The sequence below is a fragment of the Acomys russatus genome, chromosome 18 (genome assembly GCF_903995435.1).
Source record: "Acomys russatus chromosome 18, mAcoRus1.1, whole genome shotgun sequence".
In the NCBI taxonomy this organism is placed as follows: Eukaryota; Metazoa; Chordata; class Mammalia; order Rodentia; family Muridae; genus Acomys; species Acomys russatus.
The window spans coordinates 18,153,149-18,180,019 of record NC_067154.1 but is presented as its reverse complement, the minus strand read 5'-3'; the positions used below and the strand labels follow the sequence as shown (position 1 = coordinate 18,180,019).

Here is a 26,871-nt window from a genome sequence, read left to right as displayed (position 1 = left end):
TAGTTGAAAGTTTATAATTATTTTACAGTAATTTACCATGCATTTTGGTATTTTCTTATAGCTAATTACAAACCTAAATGTGTAGAGTTTCTATAGATGTTCTCCTGTTTATTCTTTCTGACTTGCTTATAGAGTTAGAGCTGTCTATGCCTATTCCACCTGAACACACTGGATCTCATCTGATCTTGGGAGCTATGCAGGGTTGGGCGTGGTTAGTACTTGAAGAGGAGAGTTAGAGCTGGCTAAGACAGGAATATCGCCAGTTTGAGGCCAGCCTGGATATATAGCCAGTTCAAGGCATCTTGGGCTACATAGGCAGGCTTTGTTTAAAAAAAAAAAAAAAAAAAAGAGTTAAAGTTGATGAATTTCCAAATGAAACATAAAGCAGATACATGCATGCATTGTAACTCTGGAGGCAGTGAAGCAGAGCAGAGGAGCGCTCCTGCTGTAGTTATGCTGACCTGCATCTGCTCCTGCTGTAGTTAGGCCGACTGCATCTGCTCCTGCTGTAGTTAGGCCGACTGCATCTGCTCCTGCTGTAGTTAGGCTGACCTGCATCTGCTCCGGCTGTAGTTAGGCTGACCTACAAATGCTCCTGCTGGAGTTAAGCTAACCACATCTACTCCTACTGTAGTTAGGCTGACCTGCATCTGCTCAGGTTGTAGTTAGGCTGACCTGCATCTGCTCAGGCTGTAGTTAGGCTGACCTATAAATGCTCCTGCTGGAGTTAGGCTGACCTGCATCTGAAAGTCAGCTCCATTACTACCATCATTGTGAGGTTCTTACCACACCTTACTCACCTTTTTGGGTCTTCAGTTTCTGAGTCTGTAAAATAAGGATGATTATATACAATAACACATGCAAATACAGTGTACAGCAAGCACACAGTAAGTGCTTAGAAAATGTTAGCCCAGGTAGATGACAAGCCTGCGTACTAGTGACCTTGGCTCCCACTTTGAGGACTGGAGAAGGTGATCTTGTACTGTGTGAATGTTGTAGGACTGTTTGAAACAATCATTTTTTCCTTCCACAGCATTGTAGAATACAAAATAGCAGATTTCAGCGTGGCATGTTGCTATAACGCTACTGTGCTGTGCTCTCCCCTTCCTTGACTGTCCTCCCCCACCTTCCTCCACTCTCTCCCTTCTCTCCTTTCACAGAAGTTCCCCTTCTGTGTGAATAAAATCTTCTGTGTGAAGTTCAGACTTGACATCTTTTTAGAAGTTTGAAGCCTCTAATATTACTATGACATACATGGTAACATTTTCTCACTGTAAGCGCCAGCTGGATGAATTGTGGTGAGCATATGTACTGGTGGAACTACTTGTGTCAAGACATGAACCTGATATGAACCTACTTTTGTTTTGTGTAGGAGACAGGGTCTCGTATTCATAGTGTAGCCCAGGCTGGCTTGAAACTCCTCATCTTCCTACTGCTACTTCCCAGGTGTTGAGATTACAGATGTGTGCTACCATACCTGGCTAAAATATAACACATCCCCACACCTGAAATTTCTAAGGTATATTAACTTTTTTTTTTCTGTTTCTCTCCTTCCCTCCCATCCCTTCCCCAGACTTTTATTATGTATCCCAGGCTGGCTTTGAACTTGTGATTCTCTTGCTTCAGCTTTCTAAGTGCTGGTATTTGCAGGCATGTATGACCATGCCAGATTTTATCTTCTTTTAAATAATGGGTGATTTCTAGCTGCCACAGTGGCGCACACCTTTAATCCCAGCACTTGGGGAGACAGAGGCAGGTGGATCTCTGTAAGTTTGAGGCCAGCCTGGTCTACAAAGTAAGTCCAGGACAGCCAAGGCTACACAGAGAGACCCTGTCTCAGAAAAACAAAAAACAAAAAAACTAAACCAAAATAAAACAAAAGGATGATTTCTAAAACATTGGTATAGGGACAGATATAGCCTCAAGTCCATATTCTATTTCACTTTTCATTTTTATTTCTTGTGTGTGGATGTTTTGCCTGAATGTATGTATGCATACCAGTTACATGCCTGGTGTCCTCCGAAGCCAAAAGAAAGTATTTGATCCCCTGGAACTAGAGTTAACAGACCATTGTGAGCTGTCCTATGGGTGCTGGGGATTGAAGTGGGTTCTCTGGAAGAGCTGTCTCTGCAGCCTCCCCAAAGTCCATAGTCTAAACTCACTATGTGATTTTCAAGCTTATATTCTTACTAGGTAGCATTAATATTAAGATTTATCCAGCGTCCTATGTTAATTCTTCAAGTTTGGCAAACTATGAGCCAAGTATTAATTTCCTAAGAAGAAATACGTTTTTTTTGTTTTTGTTTTTTTTTTTTTGTGTGTCTTTAACATTGCTCCTTACTTGCTTCTGGAAATGACCAATGCTTTTCATGTCCTTTGCTTTTCCTGGCATATATATGTTAAATATTTAACAAAGCTCAAAGCCAATTATTGGCGGCTGAGCCCTAGAAATAAGATTCAATTAGGTAATGCCTGCCCTTTAACTGTTTTAGTTTGATTGACCGAATAATACTCTTTATTTTCCAGTTTTTCTCATGGTTTGCAAAGCTACAAACCCAGATGGATCAGGATGAAGGAACTAAATATAGGTATGTGAGGGTCCTTTATTGTCGACTATCTTGATTTTTACATCATAGTCATCTCAAGTTACCAAGAAACTTAAGACTAGTGTGAGCAAGGATAGGGGGTTTGTTATAAGTGCTTTTAGAAAAATAACTTCAGAAAGGACTTGGATCAAGAAGTTGTACGGGAATTCTGTGAGGTGTTTGTTATCTCAGGAGAATCACCAACGGCAGGAAGACCATATAGGTTGAGTGTGGCTAGTGTATGTCCATAGCAGGGGAAGAATGACACCAGTGTCACTCTGAGTTTAGATTATAGGCTCTGCTTTCATGTTCAGCTAACATTTATTTACGGCCATTAGGATCTTTTGTTTATGTTTTTGTTGTTTTGAGACAAGGTCTCACTCTGTAGCCCTTGCTGTCCTGCAATTTACTCCCATAGACTAGGCTGGCTTCGAACTCCCAGAGATTTGCCTATCACTGTATCTAAGTGGTGGGCTTAAAGGTGTGCACCACTGTGCCTTACATAGTTATGGCTGCTGTTGCTAGGCAGTGTGTTAGGGATGCACAATCCCACTTAATCCATAGCCGATCCTCAAGGAAAATTCCCATTTCCACTTTACAAACGACCAAAGCGAGGCTTGGGAACACTAAGTGCCATTTGGGGTTAGATAGAACTGTAGTTTGGACCAGTGTCTTCTAGTCTCAAATCCGAAATTCTTTTCACATACATGATCTTTGGAAGTAGCAGTTATCTGAAGGAGTGACCTTACTTGCTGCCTTGGGGTGCCCTAGTGTCCCCATCTTTGAAGGCTAATGTCAGCGATTTATTGACTTAACATGCAAGAAACCAGGTTGTGGCTCTCAGGCTAATTCTTTTATTGCTGTGGTGTCAGGGACTCATATTATAAGCAGGGAAACCGTTTGTGGGGAGGTTCTGAGTGTTACACATTCTGGGACAGTAGGCCAGATTTTCCACCTGAAATTTATGATTTTGGAAAAGGTGAGACCTTATTTTTTATTGACTATGCTTATTGGGGGAAATATTATTGTCAATCCCCTCTTGGTTCTGTTTTCTAGACAGATGAGGGATTACTTGTCTGGGTTTCAGGAACAGTGTGATGCCATACTGAATGATGTGAACAGTGCTCTTCAGCATCTGGAGTCATTGCAGAAACAGTATCTTTTTGTGTCCAATAAGACAGGAACTCTACACGAAGCCTGTGAACAGCTCCTTAAAGAACAGGTAATTGGGGATCAGGGAAGAGGTAGAGGGTCAATGACTAATTTTAAGTAGATGAATGCTATTTAGTTTTAGTTTCCTTAATTTCTCTGAGTAGATGCTGAAGGTGGCTCTGTATGAGACTGTGCTGACACATGCAGATCCCTATAGGGCAGCAGGGCAGTGGCAGGCTGCCTTGCCTGGTGCAGCTGCAGAGTGCACTGGCTGTGTGTTCTGCCCACTGCTGCTGACACTGTGAGATATAAGCACAGTGATTGCACTCATGATGGGCTTGTTTGTAATCAGCTGCCTGCGAAGTTGGTACTTAAACTTGTGAGTTGCACATAGCACATTGAAGTTACTGCATTTCAGAAATTTTTCTATTTTTATGTGTTTCTAAAAGGCAGGCACGTATTTTATAAAAGACCATATGATACTAGTTATTGTGTTTAGTTGATGGATGGAGAAATATTTGAGCATGATTCTGGAGTCATATCTGATTTAAACTTAAATGTCATATATAAATCCATTCAAAGTAATTTTGACATTAGGGTACTGATTTCGTGTATTTTTATAGTAATTGGTTTTTCTCTTTAAAACGTGAGTCGGAACTTGCTGATCTTGCTGAGCACATCCAACAGAAGCTGTCTTATTTTAATGAATTGGAGACGATTAACACGGTAAGTGCTTTGTATTTTTCTGTAAAGCTATTCATATCTTATTTTATATTTCTCTTTTGTAGCAATCTTCAAGCATACAAAGTGATACTTGAACTTAATAGTTGTTCACTGTTGGGGTTTCTGATTGGAGTAGTGGGCATACCTTTATCAGTTTAGGATTTATTTTTATTTTTTGTTTTTTCTAGACACGGTCTCTCTGTGTTAGCCTTGGCTGTCCTGCACTCGCTTTGTAGACCAGGCTGGCCTTGAACTCACAGCGATCCGCCTGCCTCTGCCTCCGAGTGCTGGGATAATAGGCCTTCGCCATCATTCCCGGCCGAGTTTAGGATTTTTTATATGTGATTTAAATAGGATTTTAAAAATTGTGTTACTGTTCCTAGATCTCTTTGTTGATTACCTGTTCTAGAATTTTCCCTATAAGCTGTGAAAATTAGGACAATAAATGTCCAGCTTTAAGTCTTGCTGTGTTGCATTTCTATAATATTGTCTGTACACTTTTAAGCCAGTTCTCATGTTCAGTTTGAAAAAACATATAGTCCTCATAAAGCAGGTCATAAAGGCTTCTAGGTAAATTATCTTTCTGTTTCTGCTTGTAAGTTAGTCATAATTATTTATAAATCATATCATTAAATTATTCAAACAATTTTAATTACTATAGCCTAATATTAAAGACATGAAAGTAATGCTGGCAGCCGTTTAGATGTGGGATGCTGTGTGAATTGGTTCATGGGCAAATCACTTCTGTATCAAAAAAGAGTAAATGCTTAGTAATATTTGACTTTTCTGTGCTGGAAATTGAACCCAGGCCCCATGAGCATGCTCAGCATGTGCTGTGACTGCTAGGTAATCTTTAGCCATAAGGACGTGGCCAGGGTCCAAACGCAGACGTATGTTGTAAAGTGAAAGAAAGCGCGACATCTAGGTTTGTGATGTATTAATACAGCAACGTAGTTGTTTTTTCTCTTTAAACTTTGTGAGTTCTTTTCTGCTTTTTCCTTTTCTTTTTTCTTTTTAACTTGGTTGACACTTACTAGGTTGTTATACATGGACCACAGTTGAGGACATTTTAGTGATTGTTCAAGGCTGTTTTATTAACCTTATATTTAAAAAGAAATATGTTAATTCTAGTTAAAAATTTTTCAGTGTTTACTTTTTTGTTGTTGTTAATTGATTGTTCCTTTTCCTTCTACTTAAAGAAATTGAATTCTCCCACATTGTCTGTGAATAGTGAAGGATTTATCCCTATGCTGGCCAAGTTAGATGACTGTATAACATATATTTCATCTCATGTAAGTCATATTTTTATGCTTTAAAATATTAACATTTCTACTATATCACTTAGGCTATACAATTATTTTTTTTTCCGGGAGTGGGGGGAGGATATAGTCAGCTCTTTCTCTATATGGCTTTCTCCTGTGTGGGTGCATCCAATTGTGCATCGCAAGGATTAAACAGAACCTTTTGTTTGTACTGAGCATGTACAGCCTGTTTTCCGTGTAGTTATTCCCTTTATGGTACAGCATAATTGCTGTCTCCATAGCATTTGCGTTACATTAGTCTCACAGATAACTTGGTGATGATGTAAAGTGTAAGGGGATGTGCATTTGGTATATGCAGTTTCTACACCTTCTTACTTAAGGCATTTGGGTCCTCCCCCCCTCCTCTTTCCAAGACAGGATCTCTCTATGTAGCCTTGGCTGTCCTAGACTTGCTTTGTAGATCAGGCTGGCCTCAAACTCACAGCAGTCCACCTGCCTCTGCCTCCCAAGTACTGGGATTAAAGGCGTGTGCCACCACACCCGGCTTGGGTACTCTCTTATCCTTTGGGGTCACGGAACTAGTGCCGTCTGAATACTGAGGGATGATTCTATGTCTGTAACATGCTGTTTTTACTGCTGTTCTTAGTGGTATACACAGTACTTTTGACTTTTGAGGATCTCCTGGAGTGAAAAGGGCCCTCACTGGTTCAGCTTTATCCTATCTACCTAAAAGAATGGAACTTTTTTTTTTTTTCAACAGGGTTTCTCTGGGTAGCCTTGGCTGTCCTGGACTCACTTTGTAGACCAGGCTAGCCTCGAACTCACAGTGATCCACCTGCCTCTGCCTCTTATATGCTGGGGTTAAAGGCATGTGCCACCATGCCCAGCAGGATGTGACATTTTAAGGTGTTCATTTATGGATGTGTAAGATACTCTTTTGGAAACAGAGTTACTTGGGAGAGGGTGCAGGAGCTACCGAGAAAGACAAGTCCTTTCATTTTATCCTTCTCTTGATCCCCCAAGGAGTTCCTGCTGCTCTTACTTTTGCTAACTCCATTTTGTTTCTAGTAGGATCTTAACACTAGCCTCAAAGTTCATGGGGCACTGACATTTAATTGCTTGCAACTGCGAATGCTGATTGAGCCTGTGCTTTGTGCCAGGCACCAAGGATTTGGGCGTGATCAAGTCATTCAAGTAGCCTTCTTCACGCAGCTAATAATCTACAGAGCTTCATGTATTGCTTTGCATAGAGGACACCTTGGTTCTCATTGAAAGTTGGCTTGTTGGTAATATTTATTTCTTTTGTAAATTTCTTTGTTTTACAGCCTAATTTTAAAGATTATCCCGTATACTTACTGAAGTTTAAACAATGTCTTTCTAAAGCTTTGCACCTCATGAAGACATATACTGTGAACACCCTGCAGACTCTCACAAATCAGTTACTAAAAAGGGTGAGTTAACTGATGCTAATGACAGCTTGATTTTTATTTTTGGTTTATTTGTCTTTAAACAATCTTTGTTTGAATTAATACTATATAATTAAAAATTTTACCCTTACTAAGTAAGAATATATGCTGCAGTTTTTGTAATAAAGAAATATGAAGCCGGGCGTGGTGGCGCACGCCTTTAATCCCAGCACTTGGGAGGCAGAGGCAGGCGGATCGCTGTGAGTTCGAGGCCAGCCTGGTCTACAAAGTGAGTCCAGGATGGCCAAGGCTACACAGAGAAACCCTGTCTCGAAAAACCAAAAAAAAAAAAAAAAAAAAAAAAAGAAATATGACTATATTCTATATGGCTCAGCTAGCAGAACCCTTGCCTGCTACTATAAAGTTCTGGTTTCAATCTATAGCACCCGGGGAATTTTTAAAAATAAATTTAAAATTCTTTTAAATTATCTACCGTTTAAACTTAGTCAATTTTATTGTTTTTTATTTTATTTCCTGCCAGTATTTTTATGAAAAATGTGAAAGAATGTTTCAGATAACAAGTAGCTTACATTTCATTTTACAGTTTATCAGATAGTGCAGAGTTCTACTCTTATTTCTTGGGACGTTTTTCTATGTATGTATATGTGCATGCACATGAATTGAACCCTCAGACTCCGTGGCCACAGTGCTCTAAAGTGCACCCAGAGTCTTGGACACGTCAGGCAAGCACTCCACACTGAGTTATGCATTCAGCCCGTGGGATTTTGAGACAAGGCATCACTGTTGCTCAGCCTGGAATTTGTGGTCCTCTTTCATTTCTGATGCTGGGGTTATAGGCATGCACTACCACACCCTGCAGCGTACAGATCTCTGTTGAGTGTGTCCTAATGTTTAGTGTTGTATTAGAAACTGTAGTGTGGAAAAGAGAGCTCATGAGGTCCTCGCTGTCATATTTAGAAATAATAACTAATAAAAATGTTGAAGAAAATTAGTTACAAATTAGTAGATGGCTAGGTAGAAAAAGCAACACGCACGGACTAGGTTAGAAAGTAGGAGTAGTGCTGTCTAGGATGGTCACTGACTTCTTCTCCAAGGAAACAAAGCCATGAAGGCTGTATTTTACTGTTTTAAGCTCACCTTTCAGTTGTACCTACACTGGTGGGGAGATGGAGGCAGGAGGATAAGAAACTTAAGGCCAGGTCTGTATAGCTAACTCATTGAGACCTGTCTCAAAGTAAAGGAAGACCAAACCAGCTTAAAGGGAGACTGAGATGCTGCTTCAGCTCGGGCAGTGCCTAGAATGTGCAAGGCCTTGGACTCAGTCCCTACTATATGGCAGGGGAAAGAAGTAAAGGAAATTTAAAATCAGACTTTCTTGCTGGGTGTGGTGGTATGCACCTATAACCCCAGGACTCCAGAGACAGGCAAGCAGATTTCTGTGAGTTCAAGGCCGGCCTGGTCTATGAAGTGAGCTCAGGATAGCCAGGGCTACACAGAGAAACCCTGTCTTGAGAAACAAGCAAGCAAACAAAAAACCTCCCGCAAAAAACAGACTTTCTCAAGGACAAGCACTTGAATGCCAGAGATGTTAAAAAAAAATTGGCCAGTGTCCTATACTCAATGCGTTCTCCTTGGTGCCAAAATTCAATTAATACAGGATAAATTTTAGCTATAAAGGGAGAGGTGGTAGCTTTATTGATTAGATGACAGCCCTAACAATAGCAACCTATCATCTCTCTGGGATTTTCTTCTCTAAGCTTTTGGTAAGTGTAGAAGCCAGACAGGAGATGTAGGAAGTTGTTTCTGTTCTTTTCTGAGTGATTGCTTGTTTGCTAATATTTTCTCTCTCTGTCCCTTCTCTATCCATGTCTTGCCAGGACCCCTCATCAGTACCGAATGCAGACAATGCCTTCACACTATTTTATGTGAAATTTCGAGCTGCTGCCCCTAAAGTCAGAGTAAGTCTGTTGGCACATACTGAATGTTGTTGTGAAAAACTTCAGCCGGTCCTTTGGACGTCTTCCATGCCTTACTCTTTTGTTTATCACAGGGAATGAACGTGACTGAAAGGAAGGCATTTTCTCTTTCACATTTTAGCATTTAAAGTCTATAGAGCAGGAGGCTCTTTGCCTTTCCTGTGATGCTCAGGCGTTGTGGCTAATTTAGAAGTATGGCCTAATAAATGTTTATTATTAGCCCATAGTTATTACAACAGTGTTTTCTAACCCACCAGCAACCAATGAAAAGACAGATAAAATAGCTTTGGTTCACCTGGGACAGGACAGCTATTAATCCCCTAAACTACCTCCCGTGCTGGGGCAGGTATCTCATCCCCTGCCCCAGTCCCATGCCATCTGCTTCTCATAGTTTATAACCAGCTACCTACTGCTCATAAACCCAATACTTGCTAATGTTCACCATCTGGGCTAAATCCTCTATCCACGGTGGACATGTGCTTCTGACTCCACCTAACCCATGGCCGCCTCGTCCTTCTCCTCTCTTCCTCTCTACTCCTTCCCAAGGTCCTTCTCTCCCCTTAGGCCTGGAACCTTTGCTGTGCCTACGTTCTTCCGGCCCTGCCCAGGTATCAGCTTTTTATTGGTCAAATAGGAAGATAAGGCTACAGACATAATTTTGGGGTATGTGAGTGTCTGCTCATTTGGGCAGCAACCAGATCTTGGAGACAATAATTATCATTAGAACACATAGCACCAGACCAACCCCCAACACTCAGGGCACTTTCTAGAGGATTTGGGGAACTGATGAGATGGCTCAGCTGTAAAGACCCTTGCTGCCAACCCTATGACCTGAGTCCAATCCCTGATGAAGGACAACTGACTGCTGCAGGATGTACATACATAGACACATAGACACATAGACACTGATATACATAGATACACAGACAGACACATATACATGTATTCACATGTCTAAGTTAGGGTTATTCTTGCTATGATGAAGCACTATGGCCAAAGTAACTTGGGGAGGAGAAGATCAAATTGACTTACACTTCCATGTTCATCATCAAAGGAAGTTAGGACAGGAACTCAAGCAGGGCAGGAACCTGGAGGCAGGAGCTGATACAGAAGCTGTGGAGGAGTGCTGCTTACTAGCTTGCTTCCCATGGCTTGCTCCCTGCTTATAGAACCTTGGCCACCAGCCCAGGCATGATACCACCCATAATGTCTGAGGCCTTCCCCGTCAGTGACTAATTAGGAAAATGCCCTACAGGCCTGCCTAGAACTTGATCTTATGGAAGCGTTTTCTCAACTGAGGCTTCCTCCTTTCAGATAACTCCAGCACTGGGCTGGAGAGATGGCTCAGAGGTTAAGAGCACTGGCTGTTTTTCCAGAGGTCCTGAGTTCAATTCTCAGCAGCTTATGTTGGCTCACAACCATCTATAATGAGGCCTGATGTCCTCTTTTGTCATGCAGGTGTATATGCAGACACAAAATTGTATACATAATAAATAAATCTTAAAAAAGAAACCAAAACTATCCAGCACACACACTAAACAGATGTATAAAGAAGCCAAGTTCAGGTTTTAATAGACTTGAAGGTTTTATACAGGGAACAATATTTCTATTTTAAGGGATGATTTTAGAGACATGAAAGACATACATCTAGTTGGGGGGATTCCTATTTAATTTATTATAACTGGACTATAGTATGTTATTAGAGTGGGAAGGAAAAGTGACAAGGCGTGTTGCATAACAGGTTGCTACATGAGAAATAGGAAACAAATGACTTGTCTGAAATAGCAGAATCCTTTGGTCAGATTACTGTTTTGTTTTGTTTTTGTTTTTTCGAGACAGGGTTTCTCTGTGTAGCCTTGGCTGTCCTGGACTTGCTTTGTAGACCAGGCTGGCCTCGAACTCACAGCAATCCGCCAGCCTCTGCCTCCCAAGTGCTGGGATTAAAGGCGTGCGCCACCACACCCGGCTCAGATTACCATTTAATAGGTTACAGGTGCAGTTAAAAGAAATGGATTACAGTGAAGAAAAGTCTTGAAGTAGGGAGGAGGGCCCATAACAAGCAAGGTTTGCAGCCATTCAGGAGAGACTTAGGAGCTGGACAAGGCTCTGATAGCACATTGAATGTTCAAGGCAGTGTATGCACCTTACTTGGTCAGTGTATTTATCCTGATTAAATTAGAAGTGGGGAGGAATGGCCCAACCCAGTGTTGGGCTATACCAGTTGAGATAGTTAATTGGAGCTTATACATATATGTTCTTTTTGTCACTACAAGGAACATTGCACTTTTGTTGACAGGACTTCATGCTCTTCCTTGAAAATCAGCTGTTAAAGGAGAGGGCACTTGGTTTATATAGAAGACTGAGGAATAGGGTGATGAGGAGATTTGGATTATGCCTGATTGGTTTCTTTGTCTATTAGCTAAAAGCCAATATTTAATATTTAATTCGGAAAGAAATGGCACTTAGCGTAGTGGGTGACTATAGATGATGGCCTAATGATTAGTGGCTTTACCACATTCTTTTGGTATTTTAGCAGCGCATCAGAAACATAAAGTATACCTCTCTGATTCAGGGTGTTGAAGTGCCCAGGAAGTTGTGCTTACAGAGGAGTTACTCGGAGGCTGGAGAGAATGCCCAATGGTTAGAGGACTGGCTGCTGATCCAGAGTGCCCAGGGCCAATTCCCAGCCCTACATGGTGGCTACCCAAGAGTCTGTGACTCCAGTCCCAGGGGATCTAATGCTTTCTTCTGGCCCCTTCAGGCACATGGTGCACAGACACACACACAGGCAAAACGTCCATACACATAAAGATAAACAAAATTTTTGGAAAAAAAAAATAAAACTAGGTAACTCATTACACCAGTTTGCTTTATGGACTCTTGGAGAAGTGACCCTTCCTGCCTGGGCTCTGAATAGCAGGACACTGTCGTACTTGACACCAGACTGTGAATTGGTTTAGTGGTTGTGGCTCTGGTGGCAAATACTGAACACAACAGGTGGTTTTTGAGTGTATCTACCCTCAGGGTAGTAGGCAACCACTTTGTATGATGTTATATTCATTTATTTAATTTTTGTTGCTGCTGCTGTTTGAGATGGGATGAAGTTACATATGTAGTTCCTGCTGGCTTCAAAGCCACCACTGAGCTCTGGCCGGCCGGGAAGCCCCGGATGCTTCACGTTCCCAAGTACCGGGAGTGTGGGCATATGCCGCCGTAACCAGCTTTAGGTAATGCTGCAAGTGCTGCTTGCAATAATTTATTGAGTGTTTACTAGTACCAGGTGGTGTATAAAGCTTTCTGTATTTTTTTTCGTGTGTTTTATCATTGAAAAGTGTTTAATGATAGAGAAATATTTATGGAATGTTATTAAAAAACAGATTATAGAGCTGACTATATAGTATAATTCCAGCTTTGATTAAAAAGAAAATACGGGGCTGGAGAGATAGTTCATTGGTTAAGAACACTGGCTGTTTTTCTGGAGGACCCAGGTTTGATTTCTACCACACACATGGCACTCACAACTGTCTGCAGTTCCAGGCTTGGGATCCAATGGCCTTTTCTGACCTCCATGGGGACCAGGACTCAGGGGCACAGACACAGGTGCAGGCAAAGCACCCAAACATATAAAGAAAATGAAAGAAAATGTGCTAATTGGGTATATATATATAATTTAAACAACCTGAAAAGTGTATACTATGGTATTAAGCATGATTGCTTCCTATATTATTTTTATGATTTTTAACTTTTTCACATTGTTACTTAAGTGAGGGATACCAGTATAACCAGCAAGCAATGGAAAGCACGGTTAAGACAGGTGGACTTATAGTGTGTCTTTCTTCACTCCACAGGCTCTTATTGAACAAATAGAGCTGCGGTCTGAAAAGATACCCGAGTGAGTACTTAGCAGCTCTTGCCTTTTTGCCGTGCCCTGCCAGTCTGGTTCTGCCCTCCCTGTTTGTTCTGGGCCACGCAGTGTGCTGAGAGAGCAGAGCCTCAGGCCTGACTTAGCAAGCCTCTCCTGCTGACAGGGGCAGAGTTCCCTTCTTCCTCACTCAGGCAGATGTGATGTGAGGTCTCTGTTGAAGAGAATCCTTCCTTAAAGACCAGCCTTTTGTGTCAGTTCATTGTGCTTTCTGTTCTGTGTCTCTATTCCTGAGTGTTTAGTGTGGGCAAATGAGAGGCGAGCAACCATTATGGCTTTAGAAGCCTGCAATTAAGATCAGATGTAATTTGTGTATTTGCAATAAAAGGGTATAGTACAATCTTACTCTTTTTTCCCCCTAGTTAAAAATACTGTATATTCACTGTCCATAGTGATGGGCTCAGAAAGACATTTTAATTTAAGCATTTCTTGTACTTTGACCTTATTCATCCCCCCTCCCCACACACACTTTCTCTTTCTCTGTTCCTTGTAGTCCTCTCCTTCCCCCAGCTGGCCCCCTCTACTTTGATGTCGTGTGTGTGTGTGTGGTGTGTGTGTGTGTGTGTGTGTGTGTGTGTGTGTGTGTGTGTGTGTGTGTGTGTGTGTAAATCTAGCCTCCACAGGAGAGGAATCATACCATACTTCTCTGTTCTTCATCTGCCTCTGTCAGATACCAGCACCTGCTCGATGATATCCACCAGTGTTACCTCGATCAGCGCGAGCTCCTTCTGGGCCCCAGTATTGCCTGTACTGTCACGGAGCTGACCAGCCAGAACAACAGAGACCATTGTGCCTTGGTAAGCGCCTGCTGGGGCAAGTTCTGCTCTTTGGCATCTGATACTTGCTGATCTACCCTCTGCTTAACAGTGCTCTTTCCTAAGTTCTGTGTCTCTGAGGCTTTCTGAGAAGTCGCTTCTAACCTTATTTTTGTAGCACACAGCTTGTGGGGGAAAATAAGTCAGTCAGGACTCAGCAAGTTGCTGTCCTTCTGTTCCCCAAATCAACATTTATTTCCATACTGGAAATTAGTTCTTCAACTTTGTAAAATAACCTCACATCATCATCATCATCATCATTATTATAAATATGAAGATTTACAAGTATGTATATTTTCTTGGAAGATGAAGTTTCAGAATTAGTAGATTTATGTTGAAAATTAATATTTAGGTGTCTTTTGGTTTAAGATAGGGTTTCACCAAAAAAAAAAAAAAAGATAGGGACTCACTATACAACCTACCTAGATTGGCCTTGATGTTTGCTTATCCTGCTTCAGCCTTCTGATTGCTGGGATTGCATGTTTGTGCCACCATCCCTCAGCTTGGTCTTTTGGTGCAGAAATGGCCTTTTGTTTAGTGTGATTTTAATTCATACTTTAGAAAAACACATAAAAGTTCTTTTTAAAAGTACCTCCTTTCAACCAGAAAATCATGTTTGTTATCAAGAGTTTAGAAAATAAAGTAGTAAGAAATTAAAAATTGGGTCCTATTTTGCAGTAATCCATTGAGAACCAGCCATTTTCTGTCTTCCAGAAAGTTGCATATGAACATATGTATGTAATCTCTCTGCGAACGAAGTATAGGCTTCATTTCCTAAGAGCTGGAGTGTGCGTCTTTGTAGGTGGGATGTGTTTGTTTATTGCAGGTTCGCAGTGGCTGTGCCTTTATGGTCCATGTATGCCAAGATGAGCACCAACTTTACAATGAATTTTTCACAAAGCCAACGTCAAAGTTAGAGTAAGTGATACGTGGGATCCAGCTCTTGTGGGTAGGATTGAATTTGCTGTTGTCTGTAGTGGACTGATAGATTGTAGGGGCAGTCTAAGTTAGCTGCCGTGTTTGAGCTCTGCTGTGCATGTTGTTGATTGGGATTCTTTCTCAAATCTGTAGTGGAAAGGCAAGCATGCCTTCATATCTTTTGTAGTAAAAGTTGGGAGACATTATGGGATGATAACAAGCAGTCTGAGTCTAAGCTCAGTCCTGGGGTCTGGATGCCCTCACCTACACCAGCGTGATCGGCCTTCCAGTTTAGAAGGGCTGGGCATCTAACTATGAGGAGTACTTACATTACAGGTGCTGTTTGGTAATATATGTTTTTCTAAGTGACTTTCAGGTCCACTGTTAGTCACTTGATTCCCTCATGTTGGCTAATTTAGACTCAGAAAGATCCCAAGATTATGACTCATATTGAGGAAGAGAAAAATGTCTTTCCTCATTTTGGTTGGGGTGGTTCCTTGGTGAAGTACTGTGTATAGCAGGCCACTGTTAACGGTCTGAACAACAGATGCCTAACGTTTTCTCTTAAAATGTTTAAAACTCCTCCAAGTACTTGGTATAGGCCCAAGGTACTTGATTTTTTTTTTTTTTTTTGAGACAGATTTTCTCTGTGTAGCCCTGGCTATCCTGGGACTCACTATATAGATCAGGTTGGCCTTGAATGCATGAGATCCACCTGCTTCTGCCTCTCAAATGCTGGAATTAAAGGTGTGTGCCACCACGCCTGACTAGTGGTTTTTTTTTTTTTTTTTTAAGTTTGAACCTGGAGAGTGTGTGTGTGTGTGTGTGTGTGTGTGTGTGTGTGTGTGTGTGTGTGTGTGTGTGTAACTTATCGGCAGTGATGTAGAATACAAAAGGGAATAATGTTTACTGGAATAATCTATTTTGAAAGAACTTTTGTTAAACTATGTGTACAATCAGTTGACTTGTGGCTGGGAGCAGCTAATTTGAATTAGCTGTTATAGATTAAGTGGATTCTGAGCTTTTAAAGCAAAAGTAGTTTACAGACTCATTCTCTCTCCTCACTCTGTCGTGTGCCTAGCTATCATTTCCCATATTTTTTCTTTTAACTGGCTAGAAGAAATAATGCTGAACTTTAAACACATTGGGAAAATCCTGAAAATTTTACTGTTAACAACTTTATTTTGTTCTTCCTTTTAGTGAGCTTTTGGAGAAGTTGTGCGTGTCGTTGTATGATGTGTTCCGGCCTTTGATCATCCATGTCATTCACTTAGAGACTTTATCAGAGCTCTGTGGGATTCTTAAAAACGAAGTGCTTGAAGACCACGTACAGAACAATGGTAATACACAGGAGGGATTGCTTTAAAGGACTTCTTACTTAATCTGTGGCTCAGTGAGTGTGAGGAAAAAAATAGGACTTTTTCCTCCACAGCTCAGTTTATAAATACTTAACTTTTAAAAGATTTCTGCCTGCATGTCAGCCTGCAGGCCAGAAGAGGGCACCAGATCACATTATAAATGGTTGTGAGCCACACTATAGTTGCTGGGAATTGAACTCAGGACCTTTGGAAGAACAGACAGTGCTCTTAACTTCTGAGCCATCTCTCCAGCCCCTATAAGTACTTAATTTTTTTTTTGTTTGTTGGTTTTTTGGTTTTTTGGTTTTTGAGATAGGCTTTCTCTGTGTAACAGTCCTGGCTGTACTGGAACTTGTTTTGTAGACCAGGCTGGTTTTGAAATCATAGAAATCTGCCTGCCTTTGCCTCACAAGTGCTGAGATTAAAGGTGTGTACCACCACCACACAGTGTTTTTTTAAGTTTTAAAATTTTAAAGTAGAAGGCTAATGTTGTGGAGCTTGAGTTGATATCTCTCTCCTTTTCAAATCAAGGTGCGTCTACACCTAGAACCATTTAATGCTACAAATGAACAGATAAGAATTTTAAAATCTGGTAAAGTCAGCAGTAAAATACTACTTTTCATTTTGGCATTTGGGGTCCAGAGAAAACTGAGCTTTGGCTTTTGTTAGGGATCTAGCCCACTGGATCAGCCCACCTGATGCTTCTGATTATCTGGCATGCTCAGGCAGTGATGCTCTGTCATCTTCAAACTGCAGCGAAGAGCAGTGTGTCTCTCAGTAGCACTTAACTTCTCTTTGATTGGAATGCAGTAAGGAACGTGATTTTGATAACTTAAAAAAAAAATCCCTTTGAACTAGTGTCTTTGCTGGTGGCATCTATTCCACCAGTGGGTGCTATGCTGCTCTTAGTTGCTTTTTCTGCATTTAGTTCATTCTGTGCTGTGATCTCTCACACTCAGCCCTTCTGAAGTTAGGTTGACGTAAAAGTGCTGTGAGTGTTTCCATACTAGTCCTGGACCTTGAAGGACAGTGCTGATTCACCTTTTAACATCAGTGGCATTGTACAAAGGGAAAAATACTATATAAAGTCAAGTCTCACTTTTTTCTTTGTAAACACGTGGGGTCAATTTATTTGTAAAATGTGGAGTGACAGCCCTGTTAGCGAGCTGCCTTACCTATCTTTTACTGTTTGTTTGAAGCTTTATGAATTAACATAGTACAGTGCAGTCCCCCCCCCCCCCCCCAAAAAAAAGACAGAATTTCTCTGTGTAGCCCCTGGCTGTCCTGGACTCCTTTTGTCCTTGAACTCACAGAGATCTGCCTGCCTCTGCCTCCCTGAGTGCTGAGATTACAGGTGCGCACCACTGCGCCCAGCTAGTACATTGCACTCTTAAAACCCAGATTCGTTATGAAGGTAAATAATAGAAATACATTTTCAAGAGTGCTGGGGAGGGGGCTGGAGAGATGGCTCAGCGGTTCGGAGCACTGTCTGCTCTTCCAGAGGTCCTGAGTTCAATTCCCAGCAACCACATAGTGGCTTACAACCATGTATAATGTGACTAATGCCCTCTTCAGGCAGGTGTAATGCAGTTAGAGGACTCATGCACATAAAATAAATAAATAAAATCTTAAAAAAAAAAAAAAAAAAGAGTGCTGGGGAGAAGATGGAGGGCCAATTTATTTCCCCATGTGAAACCTGAGGAAATTGAAAGCTCTCTCTCTATTAAAGTTTTCTAAGACCATTAAGTCATACTGGAGTAGAGTCAGCCACAGTCTTTGAAACATTGTTTGGATGATGGCTTTTTGTTTCCTTTAAAGCTGAACAGCTGGGGGCATTTGCAGCTGGAGTAAAGCAGATGTTGGAAGATGTACAAGAGAGGCTTGTGTACCGAACCCACATCTACATTCAGACGGACATCACAGGCTACAAACCAGCGCCTGGGGATCTGGCCTATCCTGATAAGCTAGTCATGATGGAGGTGGGGGCTCTTCACCGGAACTCATCCGCTCCCTGCTCCACGCGGCTTGTGAATGTTTCATGCTAGTTAAGACAGAATATTGCTCTTTAAACTATCACTCAGAATATAAGATCAAAATGTACTTGCCATGAAAGTCAAAGGAAATGAAACTAAAGAATTGAACACAAATTGCCAATTTATGCTTGTTTGCTAAGCATTCTATGCAGCTTTTTCCCTTTTGGCAGGACATAGGCATTCTCACACTTTGTTTTGTTTGTTTGGTTTTGGTTTTTTTGAGACAGGGTTTCTCTATGTAGCCTTGGCTGTTCTAGACTCGCTTTGTAGACCAGGCTGGCCTGGAACTCACAGCAATCCATCTGCCTCTGCCTTCTGAGTGCTGGGATTAAAAGCGTGTGCCTCCGCGCCCAGCTGCATTCTCACATTTTAAATTGAATTAGTGCTTTCTGCAGTTTATTACATTTCTTCGTGAGTGGTATATAAGAGGCAGAACTACTAAGCCCATTAGTTTTTTATGAATATAGCAGTCACCATAGTTAATTTTGGTGGCATGGCCCTTTGTCATACTTCTAAAATTACATTTTACCAACTTTGGATTTATGGTTTGAAGGCTCCAGTTGTCACAATAACCTTTCTCACTGTTCTTGTGCCTTCATTTTCTGTGACCTTTGGATAGAGTTCAAAGACTGCCTAGGATATTAATGCTATGACCAGGTTATTAGAATCTAATTTTAGATTAAAAGCTAATTAGAGTAAGCTTTTTAAGTAAAAACTTACAAATAAAAGCAAGAACAGCTGGGTGTGGTGGTGCACGCCTTTAATCCCAGGACTTGGGAGGCAGAGGCAGGCAGATCACTGTGAGTTCGAGGCCAGCCTGGTCTACAGAGTGAGTTCAGGATAGCCAAGCTAACATAGAGAAACTCTGTCTCGAAAAACCAAAAAACAAAACAAAACAAAACAAAACAAAACAAAAAAACAACAGAAAAAAAAAAAGCAAGAATATAGTTAATAGTGCAATGAACTCCATGAACCCAGCTCAGTGTCTTGTTCATGTTTACCCCTCACTCCCATTAGTTGTTGTAGGGTGAATTTGTTTCAGGTGTTGTCTCAATCTATAAATGCATTGGTAGATAACTCTGAAAGATAAGGGTGGTTTTGGTTTTACCCAATCATAATAGAACTTCTCACCTAAAATTCAAGATTCAGATACCCAGTGTTTGAGAGTCAGCAGTTGTTAATACTTTTGTCACATTAATCATTTGAAAGTAGTTTGAATACTTAAAATTAAATGTTTTCATTTACGTGTATATGTGTCTACATATGTGTGGAGGCCAGCAGAGGGCCTGGGATCCCCTGGAGCTGGAGTCACAGGTGGCTGTGAGTCACCTCATGTGGGGCTGGGAGCCAGAGGAGGCCCTTGTTAGAGAAGCTTGTGCTCTGCTCCTGACTCACTGCTGCACACCAGCCTAAGAGATCTTGATACCAAGTCGTGAGCACATTAGTTTTTTTTTGTTTTTTGTTTTTTTTTTTAAATGAATAAAGACTTTGTCCATAGCTGGACACATAATAAGTAAAAATAAAAAAATGAAGTTAAGACTCTTTCTCCACTTTGTTTTGCGTTTCATTTTTATAACCGACTGGAAGAGACCAGGGTTTGTCTCATTGTCCCTCCTCCTCCTCATTGGGTGAGAATACTGAATTACTGATGCTTGCTTCTTCATTATGTCAGAGGGATGTAATGTGAGGTTTTACCATTAAGGGTTGAGGTGGTGAGCATGAAGGTGTATTTTCACTTTTGGATGATACTTTTTTTTAAAAAATAGGAGTTCCAGTGTTGCAAGGCACTAAGAAAAACTACACTTGGCATGTTCTTTTTTGTTTCTCTATGTAGCAAATTGCACAGAGTTTAAAAGATGAGCAAAAGAAGGCACCCTCAGAAGCTTCCTTTTCAGATGTTCGGTTAGAAGAAGGAGAGTCCAACAGTTTAAGAAAATCTGGTATGTTACGCTGTCTTAACTTTTGGCATTCATTCATTCAGTTAATAATTAACCTTATTGCCTACTGTGTCTGTCATAAAAACCAGCTTGTGCTCTCATACTTTCTGGAGGCAGATTGGCAGATCCCAAATGGAATTGCATAGAGCGAAGTGCTGATGAGGTATAGTGGGCGCTCCTAGACCATGTAGAGCTTCGGGGCATAGATGGTGGGAAGAGCATCCTGGTCAGTGTGAGCTACGGTGTCTGGAAGCTGGGGTATGTTTTCATAAGGAGTAGGAGAGAGTCAGGCAAAGTTGGGTGGCACCACTCATGGACGGGTGGTCCTGAGTTGTATAAGAAAACAGAGTTAGGAAACCATGGAGGGCAAGCCCAGAAGCAGCATCCCTCCAGGGCCTCTGCTTCACTTCCTGCTCCCAGGTTCCTGCCTGAGCTCTTGCCCTGGCTTCCTTTCAGTGATGGACTACGACCCAGTAGCTCCAAGACCACAGAAGCCCGTTGTTCCCTAAGTCGGTTTTGGTCAGGGCCTTTATCATAACAACAGAGAAGCCAGCCAACAGGGAAGGGATCTAGAGCTGTGCCTTCCAGTGTTCAGCCACCCTCCACTGAGCATACGGAATGTGGATAGTGTTTTCAAGGATGACAAGTGTATATCCTATGCCCTAGACAAGTTAACTGCATACCAGAACCAAAGACGGAGCATGAACTAAAAAATGGAAATTACTATGGTAGGAATTTTTACATTAGATATATTTTAAATTGATATTTGAGATTTATTAAATTCAATAAAACATTAACATTCCATTTGTCTTTACTTTTTATGGTGGCATTTTAATATAGCATCTTTCTTTTCTTTTCTTTTCTTTTTTGAGACAGTGTTTCTGTGTCACCTTGGCTATCCTGGACTCACTTTGTAGACCAGGCTGGCCTTGAACTCAGAGAGATCCGCCTGCCTCTGCCTCCCAAGTGCTGGGATTACAGGCGTGTGCCACTGCGCCCGGCTTTTTTTTTTTTTTTTTTTAAGATTTATTTATTATGTATACAGTGTTCTGTCTGCATGTACATGCCAGAAGAGGGCACCAGATCTCATTACAGATGGTTGTGAGCCACCATGTGGTTGCTGGGAATTGAGCTCAGGACTTTTGGAAGAGCAGCCAGCACTCTTAACCTCTAAGCCATCTCTCCAGCCTAATATACCACATTTCTGATTTACTATAATTCTATTGGAAAGCACTGTTCTTGAACTGTAGTAGGAGGGCTGGTGCTTAGAGTCTGTAGATCACCCCAGGGCAGGGTCTAACCATTGTATGGAAGTATGGGGTCGGGGATGCGTTGACAATGCCAGTGTTAAGGAGCTAATGGGGGCAGAGGAGTGAACTGAGCTGACTGAGGAAGAGCAGGCAGGTGTGATTGAAGGTATGTGCCACCACACTGGGCAGCCAGACACGTTATTAGTATCCTTGCTTGACACTCTTGAGTAATATTGCATCTTTCCAGAATGAGGACATCTCTTATGTAACCACAAGATACTACTCTGCTAAAAATGTTGTAAAGTTTCTCAAGGTGTCCTCCAATAGTTTATATATGAGTATCACCTCTTGTCCCAGAGATGTGTCCGAGCTCCACCTTTGTGGATGCTCTCAATTTGACTTTGGATACTGAAGTGCTGTGATTCTCTTGCAAAGGTGTCCTTCTGTTCAGGAAATCCCCACTGGCCAAATCCTGCTTTTTCTGACCTGTCCAGTGGCGGGGACAGCTCTACCATCTGGGAGCTAATATACCAACCAGACCTGTTAAGTGATACAGCTGAGAACCGAGGGCAAGGTGCCAGGCAAGCTAGCTCTGATCCATGTTCCTGTTTAAAATTGCCCCAGTTTACCAGGCCTGGTACAGGCCTGTAATCTAGCTACTTGGGAGCTGAGTCAGGAGGATCACAAGTTGGAGACCTGCCGAGACTAAGGTGAGTTTAGGGCAGTGTGAACAACTTAGCAAGGTCCTGTTTCAGAAGGTTAAAAAGGAGGGGCTGGGTGAGACTACTGTGCAGTGAGAGAGTGCTTGCCCAGCATGCGTGAGGCCTTGGGTCTGGTCCCCTGTACTGGAAAAAGAAATGTTTTCTTGTCACTCTTCTACCTTCACTGGTGCCCATTGAATATTGATCCGCCTTCTAGAATCTGGTTGTGTTCCATAAGTATGCTGATGATTTATTCCATAAAGATTATTGGTCATGGTTTGTGAAAAATAACTAGGATTGAGAGGTATGGAGCATAAACATATATGTGTATGGCTGGGAGTGTATGTCCAGGTGTACTCCACATTTTCTCAGTCTTAATCCTTGCTTGTTTAGACTTTATTAAACACTAAGTGGGGGAACTTGATGTCTTCTAGCCATTGAGAGCCAATGACAATAGTTTATAGCTGCCACGTAAATTACTGTATGACAGAACCCACAGGGCTGGAATATATGTTCTCTTCCATTTGGGTTTTAGGTTCAACAGACTCCCTCAGTCCTAGACCGCAGACCACAATTTCTCCAGCAGATCTTCACGGGATGTGGTACCCCACAGTGCGAAGGACGCTCGTCTGTCTCTCCAAATTATACAGATGCATAGATGTATGTGTGTGAATTCTTTGTTTTGTTTTTTGTTTTTTGTTTTTCCCAACAGGGTTTCTCTGTGTAGCCTTAGCTGTTCTGGACTCACTCTGTACACCAGGCTGGCCTTGAACTCACAGGGGTCCACCTGCCTCTGCTTCCCGAGTGCTGGGATTAAAGGCGTGCACCACGACGCCCAGCACGTGTGTGAATTCTTATGTCCTTACTGTGACTTGCTTATTTTAGGATTTGCTTGGAATATTTATTTTTAAGTTCTACTTTAAGAGCTTGCTGCAGTATTCTGTTGATATCTTACAGTTGTGATTTTTAGAAATGGTGGTAACTTGAAGGCTTTATCTAATTTAGGGCCTAAGGAACTGTGGTTAAGTTTTTAATATGTTTGTATTTGTATTTTTCTGAGGACCAAGACTATAGTTTTTATCAAATTTTAAAGGAGTCTATGATCACAAATAAGTTTAAAACTACTGATGAATTTGTCTGCTTTTGTTTTTACGTGAAGAAGAGAGATGCAGGAATGTGGAACAATACCTTGGGATGACACATTGGCATAATATTTAGTATTAAATGTAGCCACTATAATTTGTTTTTTGTTCTTGAGACAGGGTCTTGCTAAGTAAGTAGCTAACTCTAGTTGACCTTGAACCTACAGATCTCTCTGCTTCAGCCTCTCTGTTCTGAAATTTCAGCGGGGCACCACCAGACCCAATCCCTGTAAATCTGGTTTTGCATTTAACTTTCAGCCAGCATCTTTAACAAGGTGTGAGATTGCCTGTGTTCAGAGCCAACTAAGTTTGATTACTTGCTGAATTTAGCAGAATTTTAAAAAAGCACCTTTTTAGGCCATGCATTGATTTTGGGAAACAGTTATTTTAAGCATGCTGACTTAATGATAATTGTTATTCCTTGCAATGGCACATTTAGCTACGTATTTGCTGTCAGTGGTTTATGTTAAAGCAAAATAGTTTTATAAATTTGGTGGTTTCAACTCTCTTTCCTTTTTGGGGGGGTGGGTGGAGGTTGGGGTTTTCAACACACACACACAGACACGCACGCGCGCGCTTCATTAAGACCAAGTACGGTCTCACACTTGTCTCATAGCATCAGACAAGCACATTACTCTGACTTAAACTGTGGTTCATGGTTCTTCCAGTGTGGGCTAGGAGGACATTTGACATCCCTGCTTCTTTAGGTTCCCAGTAGGGAATAATGCATGAGACCAGGGTTCAGAAACTTCCTATTTCGGAGCCAAGACCCCAAGAGAAATGTGCAAGAGTCGTGTTGCACACCCTCCTTTTGTTACCCCAGACCTCAGTGTGTAAAGCGTTTGGACATGCTGAGAGGTTGTCAGCCAAGGCATAGCTGGACCTAGGAGGTTTGCTGGTGCTTCAGGCTTACCTGGTCTTTTTTCACCTACCTCATATCTTTTGTTGTCGGTTTTTGCAGCTGACTCACTCTATAGCCAATATTGCCCTAGAACTGTGTAGCCCAGACTGACCTTGAACTCTCAGCAATCCCATCCCAGCCTTCTGAGTGCTAGGATTATAAATAGGAGCCACGCGCCTGGCTCTGAGGTATATAACCTTTTATTTTCTTTTGTAGTCCAGGCTGGCCTCCTTCTTGATAATGTCACTGATGCTGTCCTGCACTGGGGTTAGAGGCAGGTGCCACCAAGCCTGCCTCTTCCACTGAATTATACTTTATACTTAAAAAAAATATTGTATGTGTACATGTGTTTTGTCTGCATGTATATCTGGGCATCACGTTTGTGCTTGGTACCAGAGGAAGCCAGAGGAAGGCATCACAGATAAACCTGGAGTCATAGATGGTTGTGGGCCACTGTTTAGGTGCCTGGAATCCAACCTGGGTCCTCTAAGAACAGCCAGTGCTCTTACCACTAAGCCATCTCTCCAGCCTTCACTTATAAGGATTTAACCAAATTCCTCAGAATGCTCTGTGTTTACACATAGTCTTCTACAACTTACTGTGTTTTGTTTTTTTAATTTTCAACTTTGCCCTGTTGATTGTTTCCATTTTCCTCCTGTTTAAAAGAAGATTGCAGTGAGGAGCCATGCATGTGACTCTTAACACATCATCTGTAGTCACCTGGGATACATTTTTAGAAGACACACTGAGGTGTGTTTGACAGCCCACTCACTAGCTGGGTGTGGTGGTGCACATCCTTATGCGAGTCCAGTACTGGGGAGACTGAGGAAAGATGGTCTGCAGCTTGAGGCCAACATGTATGATATAGACAGTTCTAGCATATTACATGAGATTGCTGGAATGGACATATTGAAGTTAACCCTGCCTGCCTAACTGACCCCTGTACCTACCTCCTAGTGACCAGCACACTCCTGGCCATGAGTAGGTACTGCCGTGTTTAGTAAAGGGCATTTCCAGATATAAGTGCACATTACAAAGCCATGTGCCAGTCCAGAAAGGTTGAATGGAAATAAAAAAAATCTGAGGGAAAATGGCTCAAGTATGGAAGTAAACATTGTTCCTTTCTTTCATAGCTTCCTTAGTATTTTCCTTTTTTTTTTTGGTCTGTGACTACAAGCTGATGTTTCTCTCTTCTTCCACCAGAGGGCAGTGTTCCAAGGATTATCACAGGAAGCATTGTCTGCCTGCATACAGTCCTTGCTAGGAGCATCAGAGGCAATCAGCAAAAACAAGGTTTGATGAAGCACTAGGTGAAATTTTATTACCTATAATAGTATTATGCAACATCTCATTTATTTAGAGTCACAGAAAGTTAAAGCCAGTTAGCAGTAAGATTTGTTTGTTTAGTAGGAGAGAATTTTGAGATCCTTTGAAGGAAACTGGTATTTCACTGTAGTGCCCACTGAGGACTGACTGCACTAAGAGAATCTGACTTTGCTGGTATACCTGAAGTGGTGCTGAGGGTCTAGTGGCATAGGACAAGGATGTCGAGCTCTGCCTTAGTGGCTGAGGAAATGGTACTGCTGTTTCCCCACAATACCAAGAAAGTGTGTTCAAGGAAAAAAGCAGTTCATCATCCCTACAGTGGAGGAATCGGTCGGTCAGCTGGAGGGCAGGCAGGCTTGCTCGTTGTGCTGTGTGACTTAGAGTAGGTGCCATGATGCGTGGCTATGGTTTTGGATCAGCACAGGCTCAGGGACTTGACTAGCGGCTTCGACCTTTTCAGGAAGAAGAGCAGGGCCAGCAGTGCTGCCGACACAGCTCTCCCAGCATGCCACAGGCTGTAGAGTTGACGTGCTGAGAGTTAGTTGCAGCCAGAATGTCTCCATCATTTGCAGTGTTGAGACCTATGAACTCCAGAGTTACAAATTCAGTTTCTAACTTAAAAACTTCAAATAATTGAGAAAGGTCTTCTGATAAAAGAGTCTGGTGTCGTGTCACCAGAAATGCTCTGCCTTTGTGACTGTTTGCCCTTTTGTTCATGCCACTGAGAGGATTTCCACTAAAAGAGCTTGGAACAAACAAGTCCTGGATGGGCAGAGTTAGGTTTAAATAATGTTTGCAAGACTCAGTTCTCACATTTTTATGATTAGTGAAAGGTAGAGCTCATGCTTAAGATCAGCGCGAGGTGGGGGGGAGATGGTTAAAACAGCTGCTGAGTTTAAAGCTGTGTAACAGTAAATGTTACTGAGCTGAGGTAAGATACAGACTGTGGCTTTATGTAGCAAACATGCCAGGAAGCAAGTGGCTGACTGGGTGAGCTCTGCCCTTATCCCCACACAGTTCTTCATTATCCATAGGCTTTGTACAGTGAGCGTGTTTCTCAGCTCCCTGGGAGGAAGGGCTGGCTTAGTTGAAGAGGCAGTGCTGCACTGCAGCCCCTTGTACCTCTCTCCTCTCTTTTAAGCCCTTGAGCCGTCTGACCCCATTATCTGTAGACCACTATCCTTTATGTAATTCTGTTTCCTACATGCTATAAGTGCTTATATGTCTGAGGAAACCTTCAGCTTGGTAAGCATTGTTAGCTTATTTGTGTTTGTGGCTAAGACTGTGTAATTTTTGCCTTTCAATTTAGGATTTTTTTTCTAATTTTATAAGGTAAATTATCATTACATACATATTGAAACCTAGTCTGTAGTAAATTAATGTGATATTATTTTCTTGAGTTACAACAGCTTTAATAAAGTAAATGAAGTCTAAGTGACACAG

General features: G+C 41.7%; 1 protein-coding gene across 1 annotated transcript in view; it reads left to right on the top strand.

Annotated features, from left to right (window-relative positions):
- Cog3 (component of oligomeric golgi complex 3) overlaps positions 1–26,871 on the top strand; it is a 54,335-nt gene that overhangs the window by 9,253 nt on the left and 18,211 nt on the right. Inside the window, exons 3-16 of the mRNA XM_051160842.1 lie at positions 2,527–2,588; positions 3,642–3,807; positions 4,389–4,463; positions 5,660–5,752; positions 7,048–7,173; positions 9,027–9,107; positions 12,974–13,017; positions 13,718–13,844; positions 14,689–14,780; positions 15,981–16,120; positions 17,957–18,117; positions 20,006–20,111; positions 22,595–22,719; positions 25,306–25,395. Coding sequence (XP_051016799.1) covers positions 2,527–2,588; positions 3,642–3,807; positions 4,389–4,463; positions 5,660–5,752; positions 7,048–7,173; positions 9,027–9,107; positions 12,974–13,017; positions 13,718–13,844; positions 14,689–14,780; positions 15,981–16,120; positions 17,957–18,117; positions 20,006–20,111; positions 22,595–22,719; positions 25,306–25,395 — 1,488 coding nt within the window. The remainder of the gene's footprint in view (positions 1–2,526; positions 2,589–3,641; positions 3,808–4,388; positions 4,464–5,659; positions 5,753–7,047; positions 7,174–9,026; positions 9,108–12,973; positions 13,018–13,717; positions 13,845–14,688; positions 14,781–15,980; positions 16,121–17,956; positions 18,118–20,005; positions 20,112–22,594; positions 22,720–25,305; positions 25,396–26,871) is intronic.